A 26908-nucleotide genomic window follows, 5' to 3' on the forward strand; every position below is an offset into this window, starting at 1 on the left:
GGACCTCATGTTTGCTCGATCGGTGCTGCAGAGTCATCCGCACTCTCCCGCCCGGTCTGGAGCTTTGGTATAATCCCCATGGTCCTTACGTAGTTCCCAGCATCCTCTAGGACGTAAGAGAAAATAAGATTTTAAACCTACCGGTAAATCTTTTTCTCGTAGTTTTGGATATAAATCATGAAATTGTTATATATTGATATAAACATGCTTTTCTTATAATAGAAAAGCACATAGCTCATTTATCTATATGCTAAGTTAGCTATTTGACCACAGTTTTAATTGTTACATAAGACAAATGTCATGCATATGGTTATAAAGAGTCTACACTCGTTGTTAATAAAGTAATTTATAATTTATTAAATATTGGACTCCTCTGGCTGTCATTCTCTGGAGTGCAATGTATATGGTTCTATGAGCGCTTCTATTGCTTCTTTTTTTGTTTGTTTATCCATTAGGAGTATTACACAACTCCTATATAGAGGCAAACGTGTCGCAAATATTGCTCCCTAGCTTCCTGGACATTCTAGTGTGGGTTTTAAATTGCCTCCTTTGCATTTGTATTTTGTTTTCTCATCTTCTCCCTTCTTTTCTTTCTTTTTCCCTTTCTGCTTCGCCTTTTCGTTTCTATCCTATTTCTCATACGTCCTAGAGGATGCTGGGGATGCTTCAAGAACCATGGGGTATAGACGGGATCCGCAGGAGACATGGGCACACTATAAGACTTTGAATGGGTGTGAACTGGCTCCTCCCTCTATGCCCCTCCTCCAGACTCCAGTTAGATTCTGTGCCCAGTGAGACTGGATGCACACTGAGACTTAGTTAGGTTTGTTATTTTCAGAGAGACCTGCTGGCAACAGGCTCCCTGCATCGTGGGACTGAGGGGAGAGAAGCAGACCTACTTCTCTGAGTTCAAAGGCTCTGCTTCTTAGGCTACTGGACACCATTAGCTCCAGAGGGTTCGATCACCTGGTGCGCCTAGCTGCTTGTTCCCGGAGCCGCGCCGTCACCGCCCTCACAGAGCCAGAAGCCAGGTGAGTATAGGAAGATCAGAAGACTTCAGTGACGGCAGAAGATGGCGTTTGAGGTACCGAGAAGCTGGCGCGCTCGCGCCATGCTCCCACATATGAACGGCACTGCAGAGCGAGGGGGGGGGGGGGGCGCCCTGGGCAGCATTGGACCCTCAAATAGCACTGACATAAGTAAAAACAGTTATGGGACCACCGCCAGTATAAATATGAAATTTAAGCGGGACTGAAGCGTGCCATGTAGGGGGCGTGGCTTAGCCCTCACAGCTCTGACCAGCGCCATTTTCTCTTCACAGAAGCTGCAGAGACGCTGGCCCTGACCTCCACACTGCTGTACAAGTAACAAGGTGAAAACGGGGGGGGGGGGGGGGGGGGGGCACAAGTGATTTGGTGCTGATTGTTTATATATAAAGCGCTAATAGGTCTGGGCAGTCTTTTTACTCGCTGCAGTACCGGTATAGGCGCTGGGTTGTGAGCTGGCAGAACTCCCTCTGTGTCTCTCTTACAGGCTTTGTTGTGGGTCTGTCTCCTATAGCCCCGTTGTGGGTGTCGGTACGTGTGTGTCGACATGTCTGAGGCTGAGTGCTCTTCCCAGGAGGAGGCTGGAGTGGGGACAGAAAATACTGTGAGAGTGACCGGGTCGGCACCGCCGACGGATGATTGGGTAAATATGTTGAGTGTTTTAAATACAAATGTGACTCGGTTGACTAAGAGATTTGATAGATCTGAGTCTAAGAACCATTCATGGAGGAAATCCATGGAGGATACTTTGTCACAAGCTCAGACCCCTTCGGGGTCACAGAACCGTGCATTTACCCAGATAGCTGATACAGATCCCGACACGGACTCTGATTCCAGTGTCGACTATGGTGATGCCAGATTAAATCCAAAACTGGCTAAGAGCATTCAGTACATGATTGTGGCAATAAAAGAAGTGTTGCATATAACAGAGGACCCTGCTGTCCCTGATACAAGGGTCTGTATGTATAAAGGAAAGAAACCTGAGGTAACGTTTCCTCCCTCTCATGAACTGAACGCGCTTTTTGAAAAGGCTTGGGAAAATCCTGACAAGAAGATACAGGTTCCCAAAAGAATTCCAGTGGCATATCCGTTTCCATTTGGGGACAGGGAAAAGTGGGAGTCAACCCCCACGGTAGAGAAAGCTTTATCGCGTGTATCCAAAAAGGTGGCGCTTCCGTCTCCTGACACGGCAGCCCTAAAGGATCCTGCGGATCGTAAGCAGGAAAATACACTAAAATCCATTTATGTCACTACAGGGTCGCTACTCAGGCCTCCCGTGGCTTCGGCATGGGTGAGTAGTGCTATTGAAAAGTGGGCAGATAACTTGTCATCTGAGATAGATTCCCTAGACAGGGATAGCGTGCTGTTGACTCTGGGTCATATCAGGGATGAAGTGCCAATGCCATGGCAGTCTCAGCAAGGAGAGCATTGTGGATTTATCAATGGAATACTGACGCTGACTCTAAGAAGGCGATGGAGTCGTTACCGTTTAACGGTAGTGTCCTGTTTGGTGACGGCCTCACTGACCTTGTGTCTACGGCTACCGCGGGTAAGTCGTCATTTTTACCTTATGTTCCTGCACAGCAGAAGAAAACGCCTCACTATCAGATGCAGTTCTTTCGGCTCAATAAATTCAAAAAAGGACGAGGGTCCTCCTTCCTTGCTGCGAGGGGAAGGGGAAAAAGGTCACAGGTTGTGGCAAGTTCCCAAGAGCAGAAGTTCTCTCTGGCTTTTACCAAATCCACCACATGACGCTGGGGCTCCTCTGCCGGTAGGGGCGCGTATCAGACTTTTCAGTCAGGTCTGGGTGCACTTGGACCAGGATCCTTGGATAGTAGAAATAGTAACCCAAGGATACAGATTAGAGTTTCAAGACGTGCCCCCTCACCGAGTTTTCAAATCGGCCTTGCCAGTTTCTCATTTAGAAAGGGAAGTGGTATGCGCAGCGATACTAAAGCTGTGTCAAAATCAAGTCATTGTCACGGTACCCCCGTCACAACGGGGGGAGGGTTTTTATTCGAGTCTGTTCGTGGTCCCGAAGCTGGATGGCTCAGTCAGACCGATTCTGAACCTAAAATTCAGAAATTTCTTTCTGAAAAGGTTTAAATTCAAAATGAAATCTCTCCGAGCAGTGATCTCCAGTCTGGAGGAGGGGGATTTTATGGTGTCAGTCGACATAAAGGATGCTTACTTACACGTTCCCATATATCCTCCACATCAGGCATACCTGAGGTTTGCGGCTCAGGATTGTCATTACCAATTTCAGACGTTGCCATTTGGTCTGTCCATGGCACAACGGATTTTCACCAAGGTTATGGCGGAAATGATGGTTCTCCTGCGCAAGCAGGGAATCACAATTATCCCGTACTTGGACGATCTCCTCATAAGGGCGAGATCCAAGGAACAATTGCTGAAGAATATTGCGCTCTCACTGCCGATTCTGCAACAACATGGTTGGCTCCTAAACTTGCCAAAATCACAGTTGGTTCCGACGACACGCCTGTCGTTCCTGGGTATGATTCTGGATACAGAATTACAGAAAGTTTTTCTTCCAGTGGAAAAGGCTCTGGAAATTCAGAACATGGTAAAACAGATTCTGAAACCAGCAAAAGTGTCAGTTCTTCAATGCACTCGGCTGTTGGGGAAGATGGTGGCGGCCTACGAGGCCATTCCTTATGGCAGGTTCCATGTCAGGGTCTTTCAGTGGGACCTGTTGGACAAGTGATCCGGGTCTCACCTGGACATGCACCGGAAAATAATCCTATCTTCCAGGACCAGGATCTCCCTTCTGTGGTGGCTGCACAGTTCTCACCTTCTGGAGGGACGCAGGTTCGGGATTCAGGATTGGATCTTGGTGACCACAGATGCAAGTTTCCGAGGCTGGGGAGCAGTCACACAAGGGAGAAACTTTCAGGGAAAATGGTCAAGCCAGGAAGCATTCTGGAATTAAGGGCCATTTACAACGGCATTCTGCAAGCGGAACATCTTCTTCGCGGTCTGCCAGTTTTGATTCAGTCAGACAACAGAACAGCAGTGGCGTACATAAACCGCCAGGGCGGAATAAAGAGCAGAGCGGTGATGGCTGAGGCCACGAAAGTTCTTCGCTGGGCGGAAAGACATGCAAGCGCGCTGTCAGCAGTCTTCATTCCAGGAGTGGACAACTGGGAAGCAGACTTCCTCAGCAGACACGATCTCCATCCAGGAGAGTGGGGTCTTCATCAAGAGGTCTTTGCAGAAGTGACAAGTCGTTGGGGAATTCCTCAAATAGACATGATGGTGTCCCGCCTCAACAAGAAACTTCAGAGATATTGTTCCAGGTCGAGGGACCCTCAGGCAATAGCGGTGGACGCCCTAGTGACACCGTGGGTGTTTCCATCTGTCTATGTGTTCCCTCCACTTCCACTCATTCCAAAGGTAATAAAGATTATAGGAAGAACAAGGGTTCAGGCGGTACTCATTGTTCCAGACTGGCCAAGGAGGGCCTGGTATCCAGGTCTTCAGGAGTTGCTCATAGAAGATCCCTGGCTGCTTCCTCTACGGGAGGACCTGTTACAACATGGTCCGTGCGTGTATCAGGACTTACCGTGGCTGCGTTTGACGGCATGGCGGTTGAACGCCAGATCCTAGCCAGAAAGGGTATTCCCAGTGAAGTCATTCCCACTCTGCTTCAGGCTAGAAAGGAAGTAACGGCAAAGCATTACCACCGTATTTGGAGAAAATATGTGTCTTGGTGTGAATCCAAGAAGGCTCCTACGGAAGAATTTCAGCTGGGGCGTTTGCTCCATTTTTTGCAAGCAGGTGTGGATGCGGGCCTAAAGTTGGTCTCTATTAAAGTACAAATTTCGGCCTTATCTATTTTCTTTCAAAAAGAATTGGCCTCCCTTCCAGAAGTTCAGACCTTCGTGAAAGGTGTGCTACACATCCAACCTCCATTTGTGCCCCCAGTGGCACCGTGGGATCTTAATGTGGTATTGCAGTTCCTGCAATCTCATTGGTTTGAACATTTACGTAAGGTTGAGTTAAAATTCCTTACTTGGAAAGTAGTCATGTTGTTGGCTTTGGCATCCGCAAGGCGGGTAGCTGAATTGGCAGCTTTGTCTCACAAAAGCCCCTATTTAATCTTCCATGTGGATAGAGCTGAGTTGAGAACTCGTCAGCAATTTCTGCCAAAAGTGGTTTCATAATTTCATGTAAACCAGCCAATTGTGGTGCCAGTGGCTACTGACGCCTTGGCGGAGTCAAAGTCTCTCGATGTGGTCAGAACTTTGAAGATCTATGTCGCCAGGACGGCGCAGCTTGGAAAAACAGAGGCTCTGTTTGTCCTGTGGGCTCCCAACAAGATTGGGGCTCCTGCTTTTAAGCAGACTATTGCGCACTGGATCTGTAATACGATTCAGCAGGCTCATTCTATGGCAGTATTGCCGTTCCTGAAATCGGTAAAAGCCCATTCTACCAGAAAGGTGGGCTCATCCTGGGCGGCTGCCCGAGGGGTCTCGGCATTACAGCTTTACCGAGCTGCTACTTGGTCGGGATCAAACACCTTTGCAAAGTTTTACAAGTTTGATACCCTGGCTGAGGAGGACCTCTTGTTTGGTCAATCGGTGCTGCAGAGTCATCCGCACTCTCCCGCCCGTTTTAGAGCTTTGGTATAAACCCCATGGTTCTTGAAGCATCCGCAGCATCCTCTAGGACGTATGAGAAAATAGGATTTTAATACCTACCGGTAAATCCTTTTCTCTTAGTCCGTAGAGGATGCTGGGCGCCCGTCCCAGAGCGGGCTGTTTTCTGCAGTTTGGTTTTTTTGGTTACACTCATGTTGAGTTAAGTACAGTCAGTCTGTGGCTGATGTTGGTCATGCCGTTGCATGTGTTGTTGTTGATTGCCATGTTGTACGGCGTGTTTGAGGTGTGAGCTGGTATGTATCTCACCTTAGTTTTAAAAATTAAATAAATCCTTCTCCTCGAAATGTCCGTCTCCCTGGGCACAGTTCCTATAACTGGAGTCTGGAGGAGGGGCATAGAGGGAGGAGCCAGTTCACACCCCTTTTTAAAGTCTTAAAGTGCCCATGTCTCCTGCGGATCCCGTCTATACCCCATGGTTCTTGAAGCATCCCCAGCATCCTCTACGGACTAAGAGAAAAGGATTTACCGGTAGGTATTAAAATCCTATTTTTTTTATGTATGATACATTGAGACCTCTGCGCAGTTCACTTCTGTGTTTTCTATGTGTCTCTGTCATCTCGCAAATAAAGTTTATTTAAAAATAATAAAAATAATGTAAAGGCTAAAGCATATACTTGTGCCATAGAATATGTGTCATAAGTATACTATTTGTATTATTTTAATCATTAACCTTATTAGACTCTATACAATTACAATCTCATATTTCTGCTCTAGCTATTTCCACCAGGTGTTCCCTATGACTGAAATCATGGAAAGGAGACATGGACACGCATTTCCTTTTAAAGGATCTTATCTATTTGGACCTGAATTGGTTAAGATTATTTCCCAGATTACAGGTAGGAAGAGTCTGTATTTACCAGTAGCAAAGCAAAAAAGTCCCAGGTTCAGTTCCTTTCATCCCCAAGGCAGGGAAAGATTCCAGGCCTTTCGGGGTATGTTCAGAAGTTCCCATAGAGGCACTTTGAAAGGTCAAGGGACTCCCAACAGCCGTCGCCCTGCTGCAAATCCCTTGACTACATGGAAACAGGGACTCGTCTTCTGGTGGGAACTGATTCTCTCTGGTTCATGGATACCTGGATTAAATCCAGCCCAGATTACGGGGGTTACAGGTTAGACCTAGAGAATCCGATTCCAGAAAGAATCTTTTACACTCCACTTCCAATAGATCAATTCAGAAGGTCGGCCATGTCAGAAGCAATTTCTGCTCTTTTGGGGGCCACAGTAATTATTCCAGTTGCTGTTCTACTGAAGGGACAGGGGTTTTACTCCAGTCTTTATATTTTTGGTAGACAAACCAGACGGGTCATTCTGGCCCATTGTGAACCTCAAAGACTTAAATCCTTACCGTCATTTGGAAAACTTCTAAATTGAGTCAGTAAGGACAGTTATTGGGTCTATGGAGGAGGGAGAGTCTGGCCTCCATAGATATCAAGGATGCCTACCTCCATATTCCTATATGGAAAGGTCATCAACACCTGCTAAATTTTGCAGTGGAACACCAACATTTTCAGTCCCAGACATTACCGTTCGGGTTGTCCGCGGCTCCTAGAGTATTCACGAAGGTAATGGAACACAATATTTTTTACTCAAAAATCAATGGGCGGGATTCAATTCTTTTCACCCATTTCCACACCTATTCTGTTTCTGCCCTCAGGGACGTTGTATCATTATTTCAGCTCGCTACCCCCGGAGTAGCGAGGCACCCAACCCTTTACACAGCTAAACCTGATTACTATGGGCGCAATATGCGCGATAACTGAGATCATTTTAGAAAGGAAATTGGGCGTGAAATATCATTTGAATCTCACCCAATGTGTTGGCTTTTCTGGACGATCTGTTGCTAAGGACTCCGTCCATAGCTTTATTGCAGGATCACATTCAGATTACCATACAGATGCTCCAGGATTTTGGCTGGATCATACATTTCCAAAGTCAAATTTAAAGTCATCCCAAAGGATGATGTTTTTGGGGCTTATATTCGACACCCAGTATCCCAGAGTGTTTCTTCCACAAGAAAATATTCAGGACGTGCAATCCAGAATAAGTAACATTCCACAGCTAAATCAAATGTCAGTTCTCAGAGCTATGCAATTAATGGGAAAGATGGTAGCTTCATTTGAAGCTTTCCTTTCACCTGGTTTCATTCCCATCCACTGCAAAACTAGTTGCTTTATTGATGGGAAAAATCAGACCTTCAATTAAGGAAGCAAATTCAATCGGACAATGCCACGGCTTTTGCATATATAAACAAGCACTGTGGCACATGCGTCGGGTGCAATGAAAGAGGTCTCTCACATCCTCAGTTGAGCAGAAGAATGGGTACCAGCAATTTCAGCAATCTACATTCCAGGAGTAGACAACTGGGAGGCAGACTTTTTAAGTCGCCACAAGCTAGACCTAGGAGAGTGGGAGTTACACCAGGAGGTTTTTGTAGAAATAGTGTCAAGATGTCCCAGACAGAGATCTGATGGCCTCCCATCTCAACAAGAAACTCCCAAGACACGAATTTCGATCCCGGGATCCCCAGGCATGCTTAGTGGATGTCCTGACAGCACCTTGGTTATTCCAGTTGGGGTACATCTTTCCTCCTCTGGTTTTAATTCCAAGGGTACTTCAGAGGATTCGTTCAGAGACACGACCAGTCATTCTGGTGGCACTGGACTGGCCACATCGTCATTGGTATATAATTCTTCAGAACATGCTGGCAGACGTTCCTTATCATCTACCGTTGCGCCCAGACCTGTTGTTTCAGGATCCTTGCCATCACCCACATTTCTCTAACGTCCTAGTGGATGCTGGGGACTCCGAAAGGACCATGGGGAATAGCGGCTCCGCAGGAGACTGGGCACAAAGTAAAAGCTTTAGGACTAGCTGGTGTGCACTGGCTCCTCCCCCTAGGACCCTCCTCCAAGCCTCAGTTAAGATTTTGTGCCCGAACGAGAAGGGTGCAATCTAGGTGGCTCTCCTGAGCTGCTTAGAGTAAAAGTTTAAATAGGTTTTTTATTTTCAGTGAGACCTGCTGGCAACAGGCTCACTGCATCGAGGGACTAAGGGGAGAAGAAGCGAACTCACCTGCGTGCAGAGTGGATTGGGCTTCTTAGGCTACTGGACATTAGCTCCAGAGGGACGATCACAGGCCCAGCCATGGATGGGTCCCGGAGCCGCGCCGCCGGCCCCCTTACAGATGCTGAAGCAAGAAGAGGTCCATAAATCGGCGGCAGAAGACTTTCCTGTCTTCATAAGGTAGCGCACAGCACTGCAGCTGAGCGCCATTGCTCTCAGCACACTTCACACTTCGGTCACTGAGGGTGCAGGACGCTGGGGGGGGGGCGCCCTGGGAAGCAATGAATTTACCTTATTTGGCAAAAAATACATCACATATAGCTCCTGGGCTATATGGATGTATTTAACCCCTGCCAGTTTTCCAGAAAAAAGCGGGAGAAGAGCCCGCCGTGAAGGGGGCGGGGCCTATCTCCTCAGCACACAGCGCCATTTTTCCCACACAGCTCCGCTGGTAGGAAGGCTCCCAGAATCTCCCCTGCATCCTGCAACTACAGAAACAGGGTAAAAAAGAGAGGGGGGCACTTATTTGGCAAAATAACAGATATAAGCAGCTATAAGGGATAGACACTTATTGTAAGGTTGTCCCTATACATATATAGCGCTCTGGTGTGTGCTGGCAAACTCTCCCTCTGTCTCCCCAAGGGGCTAAGTGGGTCCTGTCCTCTATCAGAGCATTCCCTGTGTGTGTGCTGTGTGTCGGTACGTTTGTGTCGACATGTACGAGGAGAAAAATGATGTGGAGACGGAGCAGAGTGTCTGTAACAGTGATGTCACCCCCTAGGGGGTCGACACCTGAGTGGATGTACTGTTGAAAATTACGTGACAGTGTCAGCTCTATATAAAAAAAAAACAGTGGTTGACATGAGACAGCCGGCTACTCAGCTTGTGCCTGTCCAGACGTCTCATAGGCCGTCAGGCAGATGGCAGATACAGACGCCGACATGGATACTGACTCCTGTGTCGACGGTGACGAGACAACCGTGATTTCCAGTAGGGCCACACGTTACATGATTGAGACAATGGAAAATGTTTTATACATTTCTGATAATACGAGTACCACCAAAAAAGGGGTATTATGTTCGGTGAGGGAAAAACTACCTGTAGTTTTCCTGAATCTGAGAAATAAAATGAGGTGTGTGATGATGCGTGGGTTTCCCCCCGATAACAATTAATAATTTCTTAAAAAGTATTGGCTGCATACCCTTTCCCGCCAGAGGTTAGGATGCATTGGGAAACACCCCCTAGGGGGGATAAGGCGCTCACACGCTTGTAAGAACAAGGGCTCTACCCTCTCATGAGATGGCCGCCCTTAAGGATCCTGCTGATAGAAAGCAGGAGGGTATCCAAAAAAGGTATTTACACACATACTGGTGTTATACTGCGACCAGCTATCGCCTCAGCCTGGAGGTGCAGTGCTGGGTTGGCATGGTCGGATTCCCTGACTGGAAATATTGATATCCTAGATAAGGATAGTATATTATTGCCTATAGAGCATTTAAAAGATGCATTTCTATATATGCATGATGCACAGCGGAATAATTGCCGACTGGCATCAAGTATAAGTGCGTTGTCCAATTCTACCAGTAAAATGGTCAGGTGATGCGGATTCCAAACGGCATTTGGAAGTATTGCCTTTGAAAGGGGACATTTGGGGTCGGTCTTTTAGACCTGGTGGCCACGGCAACAGCTGGGAAATCCACGTTTGTACCCCAGGTCGCCTCTCAAAATAAGACGCCGTATTATCAGGCGCAGTCCTTTGTTGGCAAGCGGACAAAAGGTTCCTCTTTTCTGCTCGTGACAGAGGGAGAGGAAAAAGGCTGCAGAGATCAGCCAGTTCCCAGGAACAGAAACCCTTTCCCGCCTCTGCCAAGCCCTCAGTATGACGCTAGGGCTTTACAAGCTCAGGCACGGTGGGGGCCCGTTCTCAATGAATTTCAGTGCGCAGTGGGCTCACTCGCAAGTAGACCCCTGGATCCTTCAGGTAATATCTCAGGGGTACATATTGGAATTCGAGACGTCTCCCCCTCGCCGTTTCCAAAAGTCGACTTTACCGACGTCTCCCTCTGACAGGGAGGCAGTTTTGGAAGCCATTCACAAGCTGTATTCCCAGCAGGTGATAATCAAGGTACCCCTCCTGCAACAGGGAACGGGGTATTATTCCACACTATTGTGGTACCGAAGCCAGACGGCTCGGTGAGACAGATTCTAAAATCTATAATCTTTGAACACTTACATACAGAGGTTCAAATTCAAGATTGAGTCACTCAGAGCAGTGATTGCGAACCTGGAAGAAGGGGACTACATGATGTCTCGGGACATCAAGGATGCTTACCTTCATGTCAAAATTTACCCTTCTCACCAAGGGTACCTCAGGTTTATGGTACAGAACTGTCACTATCAGTTCAGACGCTGCCGTAGGGATGGTCCACGGCACCCCGGGTCTTTACCAAGGTAATGGCCGAAATGATGATATTCCTTCGAAGGAAGGGAATTTTAGTTATCCCTTACTTGGACGATTCCCTGATAAGGGTAAGATCCAGGGAACAGTTGGAGGTCGGTGTAGCACTATCTCAGGTAGTGTTGCGGCAGCACGATTGGATTCTCAATATTCCAAAATCGCAGCTGGTTCCGACGACGTGTCTTCTGTTCCTAGGGATGATCCTGGACACAGTCCAGAAAAAGGTGTTTCTCCCGGAGGAGAAAGCCAGGGAGTTATCCGAGCTAATCAGGAACCTCCTCAAACCGAGCCAAGTCTCAGTGCATCAATGCACAAGGGTTCTGGGTAAAATGGTGGCTTCCTACGAAGCAATCCCATTCGGCAGATTCCACGCAAGAACTTTCCAGTGGGACCTGCTGGACAAATGGTCCGGGTCGCATCTTCAGATGCATCAGCGGATCACCCTGTCACCAAGGACAAGGGTGTCCCTCCTGTGGTGGTTGCAGAGTGCTCATCTTCTAGAGGGCCGCAGATTCGGCATTCAGGACTGGGTCCTGGTAACCACGGATGCCAGCCTGCGAGGCTGGGGAGCAGTCACACAGGGAAGGAATATCCAGGACTTATGGTCAAGCCTGGAGACATCACTTCACATAAATATCCTGAAGCTAAGGGACATTTACAATGCTCTAAGCTTAGCAAGACCTCTGCTTCAAGGACAGCCGGTGTTGATCCAGTCGGACAACATCACGGCAGTCACCCACGTAAACAGACAGGGTGGCACAAGAAGCAGAAGGGCAATGACAGAAGCTGCAAGGATTCTTCGCTGGGCGGAAAATCATGGGATAGCACTGTCAGCAGTATTCATTCCGGGAGTGGACAACTGGGAAGCAGACTTCCTCGGCACGACCTCCACCCGGGAGAGTGGGGACTTCACCCAGAAGTCTTCCACATGATTATAAACCGTTGGGAAAAACTCGACAGGTATTGCGCCAGGTCAAGGGACCCTCAGGCAATAGCTGTAGACGCTCTGGTAACACAGTGGGTGTACCAGTCAGTGTATGTGTTCCCTCCTCTGCCTCTCATACCCAAGGTACTGAGATTGATAAGATGGAGAGGAGTAAGCACTATATTCGTGGCTCCGGATTGGCCAAGAAGGACTTGGTAACCGGAACTTCAAGAGATGCTCACGGAGGATCCGTGGCCTCTACCTCTAAGAAGGGACCTGCTCCAACAAGGACCCTGTCTGTTCCAAGACTTACCGCGGCTGCGTTTGACGGCATGGCGGTTGAACGCCGGATCCTGAAGGAAAAAAGGCATTCCGGATGAAGTCATCCCTATCCTGATCAAAGCCAGGAAGGATGTAACCGCAAAACATTATCACCGCATTTGGCGAAAATATGTTGCGTGGTGCGAGGCCAGTAAGGCCCGACGGAGGAAATTCAACTAGGTCGATTCCTACATTCCTGCAAACAGGAGTGTCTATGGGCCTGAAATTGGGGTCCATTAAGGTTCAAATTTCGGCCCTGTCAATTTTCTTCCAAAAGGAACTAGCTTCAGTCCCTGAAGTTCAGACGTTTGTAAAAGGGGTACTGCATATACAGCCTCCTTTTGTGCCTCCAGTGGCACTTTGGGATCTCAATGTAGTTTTTTGGGTTCCAAAAGTCACATTGGTTTGAACCACTTAAATCTGTGGAGTTAAAATATCTCACATGGAAAGTGGTCATGCTGTTGGCCCTGGCCTGGGCCAGGCGCGTGTCAGAATTGGCGGCTTTATCCTGTAAAAGCCCTTATCTGATTTCCATTCGGACAGGGCGGAATTGAGGACTCGTCCTCAATTTCTCCCTAAGGTGGTTTCAGCATTTCACTTAAACCAACCTATTGTGGTGCCTGCGGCTACTAGGGACTTGGAGGATTCCAAGTTGCTGGACGTAGTCAGGGCCCTGAAAATATATGTTTCCAGGACGGCTGGAGTCAGAAAATCTGACTCGCTGTTTATCCTGTATGCACCCAACAAGCTGGGTGCTCCTGCTTCTAAGCAGACGATTGCTCGTTGGATTTGTAGTACAATTCAGCTTGCACATTCTGTGGCAGGCCTGCCACAGCCAAAATCTGTAAAAGCCCATTCCACACGGAAAGTGGGCTCATCTTGGGCGGCTGCCCGAGGGGTCTCGGCTTTACAACTTTGCTGAGCAGCTACTTGGTCAGGGGCAAACACGTTTGCTAAATTCTACAAATTTGATACCCTGGCTGAGGAGGACCTGGAGTTCTCTCATTCGGTGCTGCAGAGTCATCCGCACTCTCCCGCCCGTTTGGGAGCTTTGGTATAATCCCCATGGTCCTTTCGGAGTCCCCAGCATCCACTAGGACGTTAGAGAAAATAAGAATTTACTTACCGATAATTCTATTTCTCATAGTCCGTAGTGGATGCTGGGCGCCCATCCCAAGTGCGGATTGTCTGCATTACTTGTACATAGTTATTGTTACAAAAATCGGGTTATTGTTGTTGTGAGCCATCTTTTCAGAGGCTCCTTCTGTTATCATGCTGTTAACTGGGTTCAGATCACAAGTTGTACGGTGTGATTGGTGTGGCTGGTATGAGTCTTACCCGGGATTCAAAATCCTTCCTTATTGTGTACGCTCGTCCGGGCACAGTATCCTAACTGAGGCTTGGAGGAGGGTCATAGGGGGAGGAGCCAGTGCACACCAGCTAGTCCTAAAGCTTTTACTTTGTGCCCAGTCTCCTGCGGAGCCGCTATTCCCCATGGTCCTTTCGGAGTCCCCAGCATCCACTACGGACTATGAGAAATAGAATTATCAGTAAGTAAATTCTTATTTTTTCTCACTTGGCTTTGACGGCATGGTTCTTGAACCCAAGATTTTGAGAGCCAAGGGGTTTTCAAGATTGGTTGTGAAAACCGTAATACAGGCTAGAAAGCCGGTCACTTCTTGAATATATCATTGAGGAGGATATATATTGCATGATGTGAACGACACATCTTTTCTGCAAGATGGCTTGGCTAAGGGACTCAGATTTCAGCTCTGTCTATTCTCTTTCAAAGAAAATTAGCCAACATTCCTGAAGTTCAGACATTCCTGCAAGGGGTGTTTCACATTCAACCTCTGTATGTGCTACCAGTACATCCTTGGCACTTAAATTTAGTTCTGGAAGCACATCAGAAGGCTCCATTTGGGCCATTAGAATGTGGAATTAAGATATTTAGCATTAAAGGTTGTTTTTCTTTTGGCCATTGCATCAGCCAGAAGAGTGTCTGAGTTAGCAGCTCTTTCTTTCAAATCTCTGCTGTTACTTTTTCATGAAGATAGGGTAGTGTTATGCACCAAGCCTACCATTTTTCCTAAGGTGGTATCAGCCTTTCACAAAAATCAGGATATTGTTCTTCCAGCCTTTTTCCAAGATTCAGGAAATGAGGGTTCTTCTCTTGCACTACTGGATGTGGTTAGGGCACTACACATTTATCCAGAACGTACTGCAGTTTTTAGGCATTCAGATTCCTTGTTAGTATTGATTGATGCTCCTAAGAGAGGCTGGCCAGCCTCTAAGGGCCCTATCTCCAGATGGATCACTGCTACCATCTGACAATTTGGCCATGCCAGCTTCAATTCGGGCTCACTCGACTCGTGCGGTTGAAGCTTCCTGGGCAGTGAGGCTTGGTGCCTCGGTAGAGCAGCTGTACCTTGCAGCTATTTGGATTTCAGTACACACTTATACAAGGTTTTATTGGTTCCATACCTTTCGAGCACGAGATGCCAGCTTAGGGCGAAAGATTCTCTGAGCAGCTGGGTCAGTTGCTCCCCCCCCCCCCCCCCCCTTAATTTGGTTTGCTTTGGTATATCCCAGAAGTAATGGCATCCCCCAGATGGATGATAAACGGAATACAATTTTTACTCACCATAACATGTTCCTTCAAGTCCATCTGGGCATGCTGGTATCCCTCCCTTGTTTGGTTTCATACCAAGTTATCTGTCGGTGCTGGTGTTTTTCAGTTTTTTGACTGAGGTACTGGTAGATGGGGAGGGGTTATATAGTGGGCGGGAACCTGTTTCAAAGTAGTTAGTGCCCACCTCCACAATTCACTACACATAACCCAGAAGTAATTGCATCCCCCCCAGATGGACTTCAAGGAAAAGATTTTATGGTCTGTAAAAATCATATTTTCGCTTCTCAGGAAAAGCTAAAGTTCCTTATTCCTCTGCTCCAAGTGGAGGGTGACAGAGAGGGAAACATGCTTGGTCAGTTAAGTTACTAGACTTCACATCAATAGAAACCAGGCAATCTGCACATGAATAGCTGTACTGGGCACCTGCCTAGTTCTCTTCTGGATCAGCCGTTCAATTCCACCACAGATGCCTGAGTGGCAAGAATCCAAGATTTGGGCTATAGACGTAGCTTCCTACAGCATTCCTCAATATGACATACAGTATGGTACGAGATACCTGGCGCATATTTCCGGTAGGTGTAGCATACAGTCTTTTTCTTCATATTTCGCATCTTCTTCGCATCACCACTAAAGTGATGCGAATAAGGGTCCATAGGTGTTTTTGGTAAGCTCAATGGGGCTGATTCTAAGTCGGAACTACCTGTAACCACTTTTCCATATGACCGCGGCAGCCTTCTTACTACAGTACCTTGTCCTAATTCAGGATTCCACCCATGTGTGCCGATATCCATGCGTCTGCATTTGGAATGCCATCCTGCCACAACTGTCATCATTATCATCTGGACTCACACCCACTCTATTCTGGGTGCTACAGATCCATCTGAAACAGGCGTCCTATTTCTGTCCACGTGCTATGGAAGTCTACTTTCACGGCCATAACACTCCCACTAGTTAGAACAGTTCTGTGCGTCTGCATGGTTGCTGCCCAGTTACTGCCCAGAAATGCCCATTTCACCAAAAGAATGATCTGCCAATAGATGGATCAATCCATCCGGGCTTGTGACCTCCAACTATGTATATCTTGTTCTGTGTATGCACGGAGCTTCTCAATATGGCAGCAGTCCCATTATGGCATCTTCCTCTAGGACAGGCTATGGGGGTCATTCCGAGTTGATCGTAGCTGTGCTAAGTTTAGCACAGCTATGATCGTAAACTCAGACATGCAGGGGGACGCCCAGCACAGGGCTAGTTCGCCCCGCATGTCAGTGCCGGCCCCCCGCTCTAATACAAAAGCATCGCACAGCGGCGATGCCTATGTATTTGAGGAGTAACTCCCGGCCAGTGCAGCTCCTGCGGCTGGCCGGGAGTTACTCGTCGCTCCCGCTGGTCGCTCCCGTCCCCCAACGGTCCGGCCACGCCAACGGTCCCCTCCCGCCCAGCGACTGTCTCTGTCTGTCCCGATGACTGCCATGCGCGGGCGCACTGCGGCGCTGGCGCATGCTTAGTTCCGACCCGATCGCTGCACTGCAACAAACTGCAGCGAGCGATCGGGTCGGAATGACCCCCAATGTGAAGTCCTCAGTTGGCTTTACCTAATCCTAAAGGAAAAGAGCATCATTGACCGTTCTTGACTACGGCCATTCCAAACTGGGTTTCCCTCATGTATCTGTGTCAGTAACGCCCATTGAGTAATTAAAGTTAACCTCACAGTGCCTCACCATGTCCTCTGCACCTGTGGCTCCTTCCACAAACTCTGATAGCCCACTGCCGCTGTGGCTCCGCATGGCCACAATAATCACCGATCTTAACATGATAGCCCACCCAGTGCCAGATAAAGGTCCACATGGGCCTGGAACTGAAATGTCTGAGTGGCCACACCGCAGAGAGTGAGATTAGGAATGTGGGGGGCATTACCAGTGCTGTGGGTCTGCACATGGTGTGTGGCACAAGTCATGGGCTGTGGCTAGCACTGCTGCAATCACCTCAGTCGCCCTCCTCACTCTGCCTATATCAACAGTGTAATATAAGTCTTCAAATAAACAAGAGGAAAGACCCCATATTAACATAACAAAATAAAAATATAATTTAGTGATCACATAAATGCGAAACCTCTAAAGAGCATATAGTTCACTTAGTGATGTCATGAATGTGACATCTCTCTGCATAAAAAAAGAGAGCTCTTGCCAAGGGCACCCAGATGTCATGTTAAGGTTCTGCGTATATCTGCACAGAAATACCAGTTGCCAATAACTGCTTTATTTATTATTGGAGTCTGATAATGCTGTTACCTGACAGTAACCACTTTCCCCACCAACTATTATTCCTAACTAACTGGTGCAGTATGAAAAATGCATGTTAGAACATTAAACATATTCCTATTTAAGTGGTTACATAAAACTATTTGACTTCTCATTCTATCTTCTTTTCAGAGCAGCAACTAGTTTTATAGTTACACTTATGATAATGAATGGGTGATTAAGCATGAACATCTTTCTATTTTATTTGAATCTTTAGTAATATCTTTCCCGCTCCACTACCTGAAGGTTTCACACTCAGGCTGTGAAAAAAAGGCATTCTAATATCAATATGTGTTTTAAACTTCTGTTTATTAATTTAGTTGGATATTGGATGCTTTCTTTCTTTCTTTCTTTCTTTCTTTCTTTCTTTCTTTCTTTCTTTCTTTCTTTCTTTCTTTCCTTCCTTCCTTCCTTCCTTCCTTCCTTCCTTCCTTCCTTCCTTCCTTCCTTCCTTCCTTCCCTTCCCTTTCCTTTCCTTTCCTTTCCTTTCCTTTCCTTTCCTTTCCTTTCCTTTCTTTGTTTCTTTCCTTCTTTCTAACCAGGGCTTCCAGCATCTTCACCTGGCGGGCTCCAGCCCACCAGGGCTTTCAGCGTCTTCAACTGGTGGGCTCCCGACGCCTTCGCCTGGCGGTCAGTGGCTATTTATCTCTTTTGCACGGACATCAGACCTCCAGGGCTTCCGGCATCTTTGCCTGGCACCAACACGTCAGAGCTTTCTTTTCTTTCTTTCTTTTCTTTCTTTCTTTCTTTCTTTCTTTCTTTCTTTCTTTCTTTCTTTCTTTCTTTCTTTCTTTCTTTCTTTCTTCTTCCTTCTCTCTGTTCTGTTGTCTTTCATCTTTTTTCTTTCTTATGTCTTTCTTTTTTCTTTCTTATGTCTTTCTTTTATCTTTCTTTTTCTTTATTTCGTTTTTCTTTTATCTTTTATCTTTCTTTTTCTTTATTTCTTTTTTCTTTTTCATTCTTTTTTCATTCTTTCTTTGTTCTTCATCTGTCTGTCTGTATGTTGTAGTCTTCTTTTGTTGTTGTCTTCTGTAGCTTTCTTCTGACTTCTTCTGTCGTCTTTCATACTTTTATCTATAAGACAACATAAAGGTTCTGGAATATTGTACATAGGCATAGAAACATTTCTTTCTTTCTTTCTTTCTTTCTTTCTTTCTTTCTTTCTCCTTTCCTCTATATTTCTGCTTTTCTTACTTTTTTCTTTAATCTTTTTCTTTTTTCTTTTGCCGTTCTTTCTTGTTTTCTTTCTTCTTTCCTTTTTTCTTTCCTTTTTGTCTGTTTTTCTTTTTTTTCTGTCTGTCGTCGCCTTCTTCTGTCGCTTTCTTCTGACTTCTGTCACCTTTAATACTTTTATCTATAAGACAACATAAGGGTTCTGCAATACCATACATAGGCATAGAAACATTATTTTCTCTCTTCTTACCTTTATCTTTCTGCTTCTTTCTTTTTTCTTTCTTTCATTTTTCTTTCTTTTTCTTCATGCTTTTTTTCGGCTTCTTTCTTTTCTTTCTTTCTTTTTTTGTCTCTTTTTCTTGCTTCTTTCTTGTTCTGTCATCGTTGTCTTCTGTCGTTTTCTTCTGTCGCTTTCTTCTATCTTCTTCTGTCGTCTTTAATACTTTTATCTATAAGACAACATAAGGGTTCTGCAATACCATACATAGGCATAGAAACATTATTTTCTGTCTTCTTACCTTTAACTTTCTGCTTCTTTCTTTTTTCTTTCTTTCTTCTTTCATTTTTCTTTCTTCTTTCATTTTTCTTTCTTTTTCTTCATGCTTTTTTTCTGTTTCTTTCTTTTATTTTCTTTTTCTTCCTTTCTTTCTTTTTGTCTCTCTTTTTCTTTCTTGTTCTGTCTGTCATCGTTGTCTTCTTCTGTCGTTTTCTTCTATCTTCTTCTGTCGTCTTTAATACTTTTATCTATAAGACAACATAAGGGTTCTGCAATACCATACATAGGCATAGAAACATTATTTTCTTTCTTCTTACCTTTATCTTTCTGCTACTTTCTTTTTTCTTTCTTCTTTCATTTTTCTTTCTTTTTCTTCATGCTTTTTTTCTGTTTCTTTCTTTTATTTTCTTTTTCTTCCTTTCTTTCTTTTTGTCTCTCTTTTTCTTGCTTGTTCTGTCTGTCATCGTAGTCTTCTTCTGTCGCTTTCTTCTATCTTCTTCTGTCGTCTTTAATACTTTTATCTATAAGACAACATAAGGGTTCTGCAATACCATACATAGGCATAGAAACATTATTTTCTTTCTTCTTACCTTTATCTTTCTGCTTCTTTCTTATTTCATTTTTCTTTCATTTTTCTTCATGCTTTTTTTCTATTTCTTTCTTTTATTTTCTTTTTCTTTCTTTCTTTCTTTCTTTCTTTCTTTCTTTCTTTCTTTCTTTCTTTCTTTTTGTCTCTCTTTTTCTTTCTTTTTATTTCTTGTTCTGTCTGTCATCGTTGTCTTCTTCTGACGCTTTCTTCTATCTTCTTCTGTCGTCTTTAATACTTTTATCTATAAGACAACATAAGGGTTCTGCAATACCATACATAGGAATAGAAACATTATTTTCTTTCTTAACTTTATCTTTCTGCTTCTTTCTTTTTTCTTTCTTCTTTCATTTTCTTTCTTTCATTTTTCTTTCTTTTTCTTCATGCTTTTTTCTGCTTCTTTCTTTCTATCTTTTTTGTCTCTCTTTTTCTTGCTTCTTCTTTCTTGTTCTGTCATCATTGTCTTCTGTCGTCTTCTTCTGCCGCTTTCTTCTGTCTTCTTCTGTCGTCTTTAATACTTTTATCTATAAGACAACATAAGGCTTCTGCAATACCATACATAGCCATAGAAACATTATTTTCTTTCTTACCTTTATCTTTCTGCTTCTTTCTTTTTTCTTTCATTCTTCTTTCATTTTTCTGCATGCTTTTTCTCTAACATCCTAGTGGATGCTGGGAACTCCGAAAGGACCATGGGGAATAGCGGGCTCCGAAGGAGGCTGGGCACTCTAGAAAGATTTATGACCACCTGGTGTGCACTGGCTCCTCCCACTATGACCCTCCTCCAAGCCTCAGTTAGATCTTGTGCCCGGCCGAGGTTGGATGCACACTAGGGGCTCTCCTGAGCCTCTAGAAAGAAAGTATAGAATTAGGTTTTTTATTTTCAGTGAGACCTGCTGGCAACAGGCTCACTGCAGCGAGGGACTAAGGGGAGAAGAAGCGAACTCGCCTGCTTGCAGCCGGATTGGGCTTCTTAGGCTACTGGACACCATTAGCTCCAGAGGGATCGACCGCAGGCCCAGTCCTTGGTGTTCGGTCCCGGAGCCGCGCCGCCGTCCCCCTTACAGAGCCAGAAGCAAGAAGAGGTCCGGAAAATCGGCGGCAGAAGACATCAGTCTTCACCAAGGTAGCGCACAGCACTGCAGCTGTGCGCCATTGCTCCTCACACACACTTCACACTCCGGTCACTGAGGGTGCAGGGCGCTGGGGGGGGGCGCCCTGAGCAGCAATAAAAACACCTTGGCTGGCAAAACAATCACAATATATAGCCCCAGAGGCTATATATGTGATAAATACCCCTGCCAGAATCCATAAAAAAGCGGGAGAATAGGCCGCGGAAAAGGGGCGGAGCTATCTCCCTCAGACACACTGGCGCCATTTTCTCTTCACAGTGCAGCTGGAAGACAGCTCCCCAGGCTCTCCCCTGTAGTTTTCAGGCTCAAAGGGTTAAAAAGAGAGGGGGGGCACTAAATTTAGGCGCAATATTGTATATACAAGCAGCTATTGGGGAAAATTCACTCAGTTATAGTGTTAATCCCCACATTATATAGCGCTCTGGTGTGTGCTGGCATACTCTCTCTCTGTCTCCCCAAAGGGCTTTGTGGGGTCCTGTCCTCAGTCAGAGCATTCCCTGTGTGTGTGCGGTGTGTCGGTACAGCTGTGTCGACATGTTTGAGGAGGAGGCTTATATAGTGACGGAGCAGATGCCGATAAATGTGATGTCGCCCCCTGTGGGGCCGACACCAGAGTGGATGGTTAGGTGAAAGGTATTAACCGACAGTGTCAACTCCTAACATAAAGGGTGGATGACGTAACAGCTGTGGGACAGCTGGCTTCTCAGCCCGCGCCTGCCCAGGCGTCTCAAAGGCCATCAAAAACGCCCGCTCATTCAGATGGCAGACACAGATGTCGATACGGAGTCTGACTCCAGTGTCGTCAAGGTTGAGACATATACACAATCCACTAGGAACATCCGTGACTTGATCCCGGCAATAAAAAATGTGTTACACATTTCTGACATTAACCTCTAAAAATGGGTTTTTATGTTTGGGGAGAAAAAGCAGGCAGTGTTTTGTTCCCCCATCAGATGAATGAATGAAGTGTGTGAGAAGCGTGGGTTCCCCCTGATAAGAAACTGGTAATTTCAAAAAAGTTACTGATGGCGTACCTTTTCCCGCCAGAGGATAAGTTACGCTGGGAGATATCCCCTAGGGTGGATAAGGCGCTCACACGGTTGTCAAAATAGGTGGCACTACCGTTTTAGGAACGGCCACTTTGAAGGTACCTGTTGATAAAAAGCAGGAGGCTATCCTGAAGTCTGTTTTTACACACTCAGGTACTAGACTGAAACCTGCAGAGCGTGCTGCTGCAGCGTGGTCGGTGACCCTGTCAAACATACTAGTTTGCTAACATGAGAACATATTAAAGACATCGTCTTATATATGAGGGATGCACAGAGGGATATTTTGCCGGCTGGCATCCAAAATGAATGTAATGTCCATTCTGTCAGGAGGGTATTAGAGACCTGTCACTGGACAGGTGATGCTGACTTTAAAAGGCGCATAGAGATTCTGCCTTATAAGGGTGAGGAATTATTTGGGGATGGTCTCTGGGACCTCGTATCCGCAGCAACAGCTGGGAAGAAATATTTTTACCTCAGTTTTCCTCACAGATTAAGAAAGCACTGTATTATCAGGTACAGTCCTTTCGGCTTCAGAAAAGCAAGCGGGTCAAAGGCGCTTCCTTTCTGTACAGAGACAAGGGAAGAGGGAAAAAGCTGCACTAGTCAGCCTGTTCCCAGAATCATAATTCTTCTCTCGCTTCCTCTGAGTCCACAGCATGACGCGGGGGCTCCACAGGTGTAGCCAGGTACGGTGGGGGGGCCGTCTCAAAAATTTCAGCGATCAGTGGGCTCGCTCACAGGTGGATCCCTGTTTCATTCAAGTAGTATTTCAAGGGTACAAGCTGGAATTCGAGATGTCTTCCCCCCGCCGTTTCCTCAAATATGCCTTGCCGACAACTCCCTCAGGCAGGGAGGCTGTACTAGAGGCAATTAATAAGCTGTATTCCCATCAGGTAATACTTAAGGTGCCCCTACTTCAACAAGGACGGGGTTACTATTCCACACGGTTTGGGGTACCGAAACCGCATGGTTCGGTGTGACCCTTTTTTATATTTAAAATCCTTGAACACATACATAAAAAAATTCAAGTTCAAGATGGAATCGCCCAGGGCGGTTATTGCAAGCCTGGACGAGGGGGATTACATGGTATCCCGGGACATCAAGGATGCTTACCTGCATGTCCCCATTTACTATCCTCGCCAGGAGTACCTCAGATTTGTGGTACAGGATTACCATTACCAAGTCCAGACTCTGCCGTTTGGACTGTACATGGCACCGAGGGTGTTACCAAGGTAATGGCCGGAATGATGATACTCCTTCGAAAAAGGGGAGTTTTTAATGATCCCGTACTTGGACAATCTCCTTATAAGGGCGAGGTCCAAGGAGCAGTTGCTAGTCGGGGTAGCACTATTTTGGAAAGTGCTACAACAGCACGGTTAGATTCTAAACAGTCCAAAGACACAGCTGTTTCCTACGACACGTCTACTGTTCCTGGGGATGGTTCTGGACACAGACCAGAAATAAGTGTTTCTCCCGGAGGAGAAAGCCATGGAGCTGTCATCTCTAGTCAGAGACCTCCTGAAGCCAAAACAGTTATCGGTGCATCATTGCACGCGAGTCCTGGGAAAAATGATAGCTTCCTACGAAGCAATCCCATTCGGCAGGTTCCATGCAAGAACTTTTCAGGGGGACCTGTTAGACAAGTGGTCCGGATCACATCTTCAGATGCATCGGCTGATAACCCTGTCTCCAAGGACCAGGGTATCTCTACTGTAGTGGCTGCAGAGTGCCCATCTTCAAGAGGGCCGCAGGTTCGACATACAGGACTAGGTCCTAGTGACCATGGATGCCAGCCTTTGAGGCTGGGGGGCAGTCACACAGGGAAGAAGCTTCCAGGGACTTTGGTCAAGTCAGGTGACTTCCCTACATAAATATTCTGGAACTGAGGGCCATTTACAATGCCCTGAGTCAGGCAAGGCCTCTGCTTCAAAAGGCCGGTCCTGATCCAATCAGACAACATCACGGCAGTCGCCCATGTAAACCAACAGGGCGGCACAAGAAGCAGGATGGCGATGGCAGAAGCCACAAGGATTCTCCGATGGGCGGAAAATCATGTGTTAGCACTGTCAGCAGTGTTCATTCTCGGAGTGGACAACTGGGAAGCAGATCTTCTCAGCAGACATGACTTCCACCCGAGAGAGTGGGGACTTCATCCAGAAGTCTTCCAAAGGATTGTACACCATTGGGAAAGGCCACAGGTGGACATGAAGGCGTCCCGCCTCAACAAAAAGCTATAAAAGATATTGCGCCAGGTCAAGGGACCTTCAGGCGATAGCTGTGGACGCTCTGGTAACACCGTGGGTGTACCAGTCGGTTTATGTGTTCCCCCCTCTGCCTCTCATACCAAAGGTACTGAGAATAATAAGAAGGCGAGGAGTAAGAACGATACTTGTGGTTCCGGATTGGCCAAGAAGAGCCTGGTACCCAGAACTTCAAAAAATTATATCAGAGGACCCATGGCCTCTGCCGCTCAGACAGGACCTGCTGCAGCAGGGGCCCTGTCTGTTCCAAGACTTACCGCGGCTACGTTTTGATGGCATGGCGGTTGAACGCCGGATCCTAAAGGAAAAGGGCATTCCGGAGGAAGTCATTCCTACGCTGATTCAAGCCAAGAAAGATGTAACTGCAAAACATTATCACCGCATATGGCGGAAATATGTTGCTTGGTGTGAGGCCACAAAAGGCCCCAACAGAGGAATTTCAACTAGGTCGATTTCTGCATTTCCTACAAGCAGGAGTGTCTATGGGCCTAAAATTAGGCTCCATTAAGATACAGATCTCGGCTCTGTCGATTTTCTTCCAGAAAGAATTAACTTCAGTACCTGAAGTTCAGACATTCTAAAAGGAGTGCTGCATATTCAGCCCCTATTGTGCCTCCAGTGGCACCTTGGGATCTCAACGTGGTGTTGAGTTTCTTAAAATCACATTGGTTTGAACCACTAAAAACCGTGGATCTAAAATATCTCACGCGGAAAGTGGTCATGTTATTGACCTTGGCTTCGGCCAGGCGTGTATCAGAATTGGCGGATTTGTCATATAAAAGTCCTTATCTGATTTTCCATATGGAGAGGGCAGAATTGAGGACTCGTCCCCAGTTTCTCCCTAAGGTGGTATCAGTTTTTCACTTGAACCAACCTATTGTGGTGCCTGCGGCTACTAGGGACTTGGAGGATTCCAAGTTACTGGACGTAGTCAGGGCCTTGAAAAATTATGTTTCCAGGACGGCTAGAGTAAAGAAAATTGACTCGCTATTTATCCTGTATGCACCCAACAGGCTGGGTGCTCCTGCTTCTAAGCAGACTGTCGCTCGCTGGATCTGTGACACGATTCAGCAGGCGCATTCTGCGGCTGGACTGCCGCATCCTAAATCAGTGAAAGCCCATTCCACAGGGAAGGTGGGCTCATCTTGGGCGGCTGCCCGAGAGGTCTCGGCTTTACAACTTTGCCGAGCTGTTACTTGGTCAGGGGCAAACACGTTTGCAAAATTCTACAAATTTGATACCCTGGCTGAGGAGGACCTTTAGTTCTCTCATTCGGTGCTGCAGAGTCATCCGCACTCTCCCGCCCGTTTGGGAGCTTTGGTATAATCCCCATGGTCCTTTCGGAGTTCCCAGCATCCACTAGGACGTTAGAGAAAATAAGATTTTACTCACCGGTAAATCTATTTCTCGTAGTCCGTAGTGGATGCTGGGCGCCCATCCCAAGTGCGGATTGTCTGCAATACTTGTAAATAGTTATTGCTAACTAAAGGGTTATTGTTGAACCATCTGTTGAGAGGCTCAGTTGTTTTCATACTGTCAAACTGGATATAGTATCACGAGTTGTACGGTGTGATTGGTGTGGCTGGTATGAGTCTTACCCGGGATTCAAAATCCTTCCTTATTATGTCAGCTCGTCCGGGCACAGTGTCCTAACTGAGGCTTGGAGGAGGGTCATAGTGGGAGGAGCCAGTGCACACCAGGTCGTCATAAATCTTTCTAGAGTGCCCAGCCTCCTTCGGAGCCCGCTATTCCCCATGTTCCTTTCGGAGTTCCCAGCATCCACTACGGACTACGAGAAATAGATTTACCGGTGAGTAAAATCTTATTTTTTCTGTTTCTTTCTTTTATTTTCTTTTTCTTTCTTTCTTTCTTTCTTTCTTTCTTTCTTTCTTTCTTTCTTTCTTTCTTTCTTTCTTTCTTTCTTTCTTTCTTTCTTTCTTTTTGTCTTTCTTTCTTTCTTTCTTTTTGTCTCTCTTTTTCTTTCTTTTTCTTTCTTGTTCTGTCTGTCATCGTTGTCTTCTTCTGATGCTTTCTTCTTTCTTCTTCTGTCGTCTTTAATACTTTTATCTATAAGACAACATAAGAGTTCTGCAATACCATACATAGGCATAGAAACATTATTTTCTTTCTTCTTACCTTTATCTTTCTGCTTCTTTCTTTTTTCTTTCTTCTTTCATTTTTCTTTCTTCTTTCATTTTTCTTTCTTTTTCTTCATGCTTTTTTTCTGCTTCTTTCCTTTCTTTCTTTTTTGTCTCTCTTTTTCTTGCTTCTTCTTTCTTGTTCTGTCTATCATCGTTGTCTTCTTCTGTCGTTGTCGTCTTCTGTCGCTTTCCTCTATCTTCTTCTGTCGTCTTTAATACTTTTATCTATAAGACAAGATAAGGGTTCTGCAATACCATACATAGGCATAGAAACATTATTTTCTTTCTTCTTACCTTTATCTTTCTGCTTCTTTCTTTTTTCTTCTTTCATTTTTCTTTCTTTTTCTTCATGAATTTTTCTGCTTTCTTTCGTTCTTTTTTGTCTCTCTTTTTCTTGCTTCTTTCTTGTTCTGTCTGTCATCGTTGTCTTCTTCTGTCGTTGTCGTCTTCTGTCGCTTTCCTCTATCTTCTGTCGTCTTCAATACTTTTATCTATAAGACAACATAAAGGTTCTGCAATACCATACATAGGCATAGAAACATTATTTTCTTTCTTCTTACCTTTATCTTTCTGCTTCTTTCTTTTTTCTTCTTTCATTTTTCTTTCTTCTTCTTTCATTTTTCTTTCTTTCTTCTTTCATTTTTC

General features: G+C 45.8%; 1 protein-coding gene across 2 annotated transcripts in view; it reads left to right on the forward strand.

Annotated features, from left to right (window-relative positions):
- Positions 1–26908, forward strand: part of DNAH10 (dynein axonemal heavy chain 10) — a 712041-nt gene that overhangs the window by 192515 nt on the left and 492618 nt on the right. The window contains exon 2 of one of the 2 annotated variants that reach the window (XM_063964570.1): positions 6443–6564. The exons of the other annotated variant lie outside the window; for it this stretch is intronic. Within the exon in view, the coding sequence (XP_063820640.1) occupies positions 6490–6564 (75 nt within the window). The 5' untranslated portion in view covers positions 6443–6489. The remainder of the gene's footprint in view (positions 1–6442; positions 6565–26908) is intronic. 2 annotated transcript variants of the gene reach the window in all.

The sequence above is a fragment of the Pseudophryne corroboree genome, chromosome 1, assembly GCF_028390025.1.
Source record: "Pseudophryne corroboree isolate aPseCor3 chromosome 1, aPseCor3.hap2, whole genome shotgun sequence".
In the NCBI taxonomy this organism is placed as follows: domain Eukaryota; kingdom Metazoa; phylum Chordata; class Amphibia; order Anura; family Myobatrachidae; genus Pseudophryne; species Pseudophryne corroboree.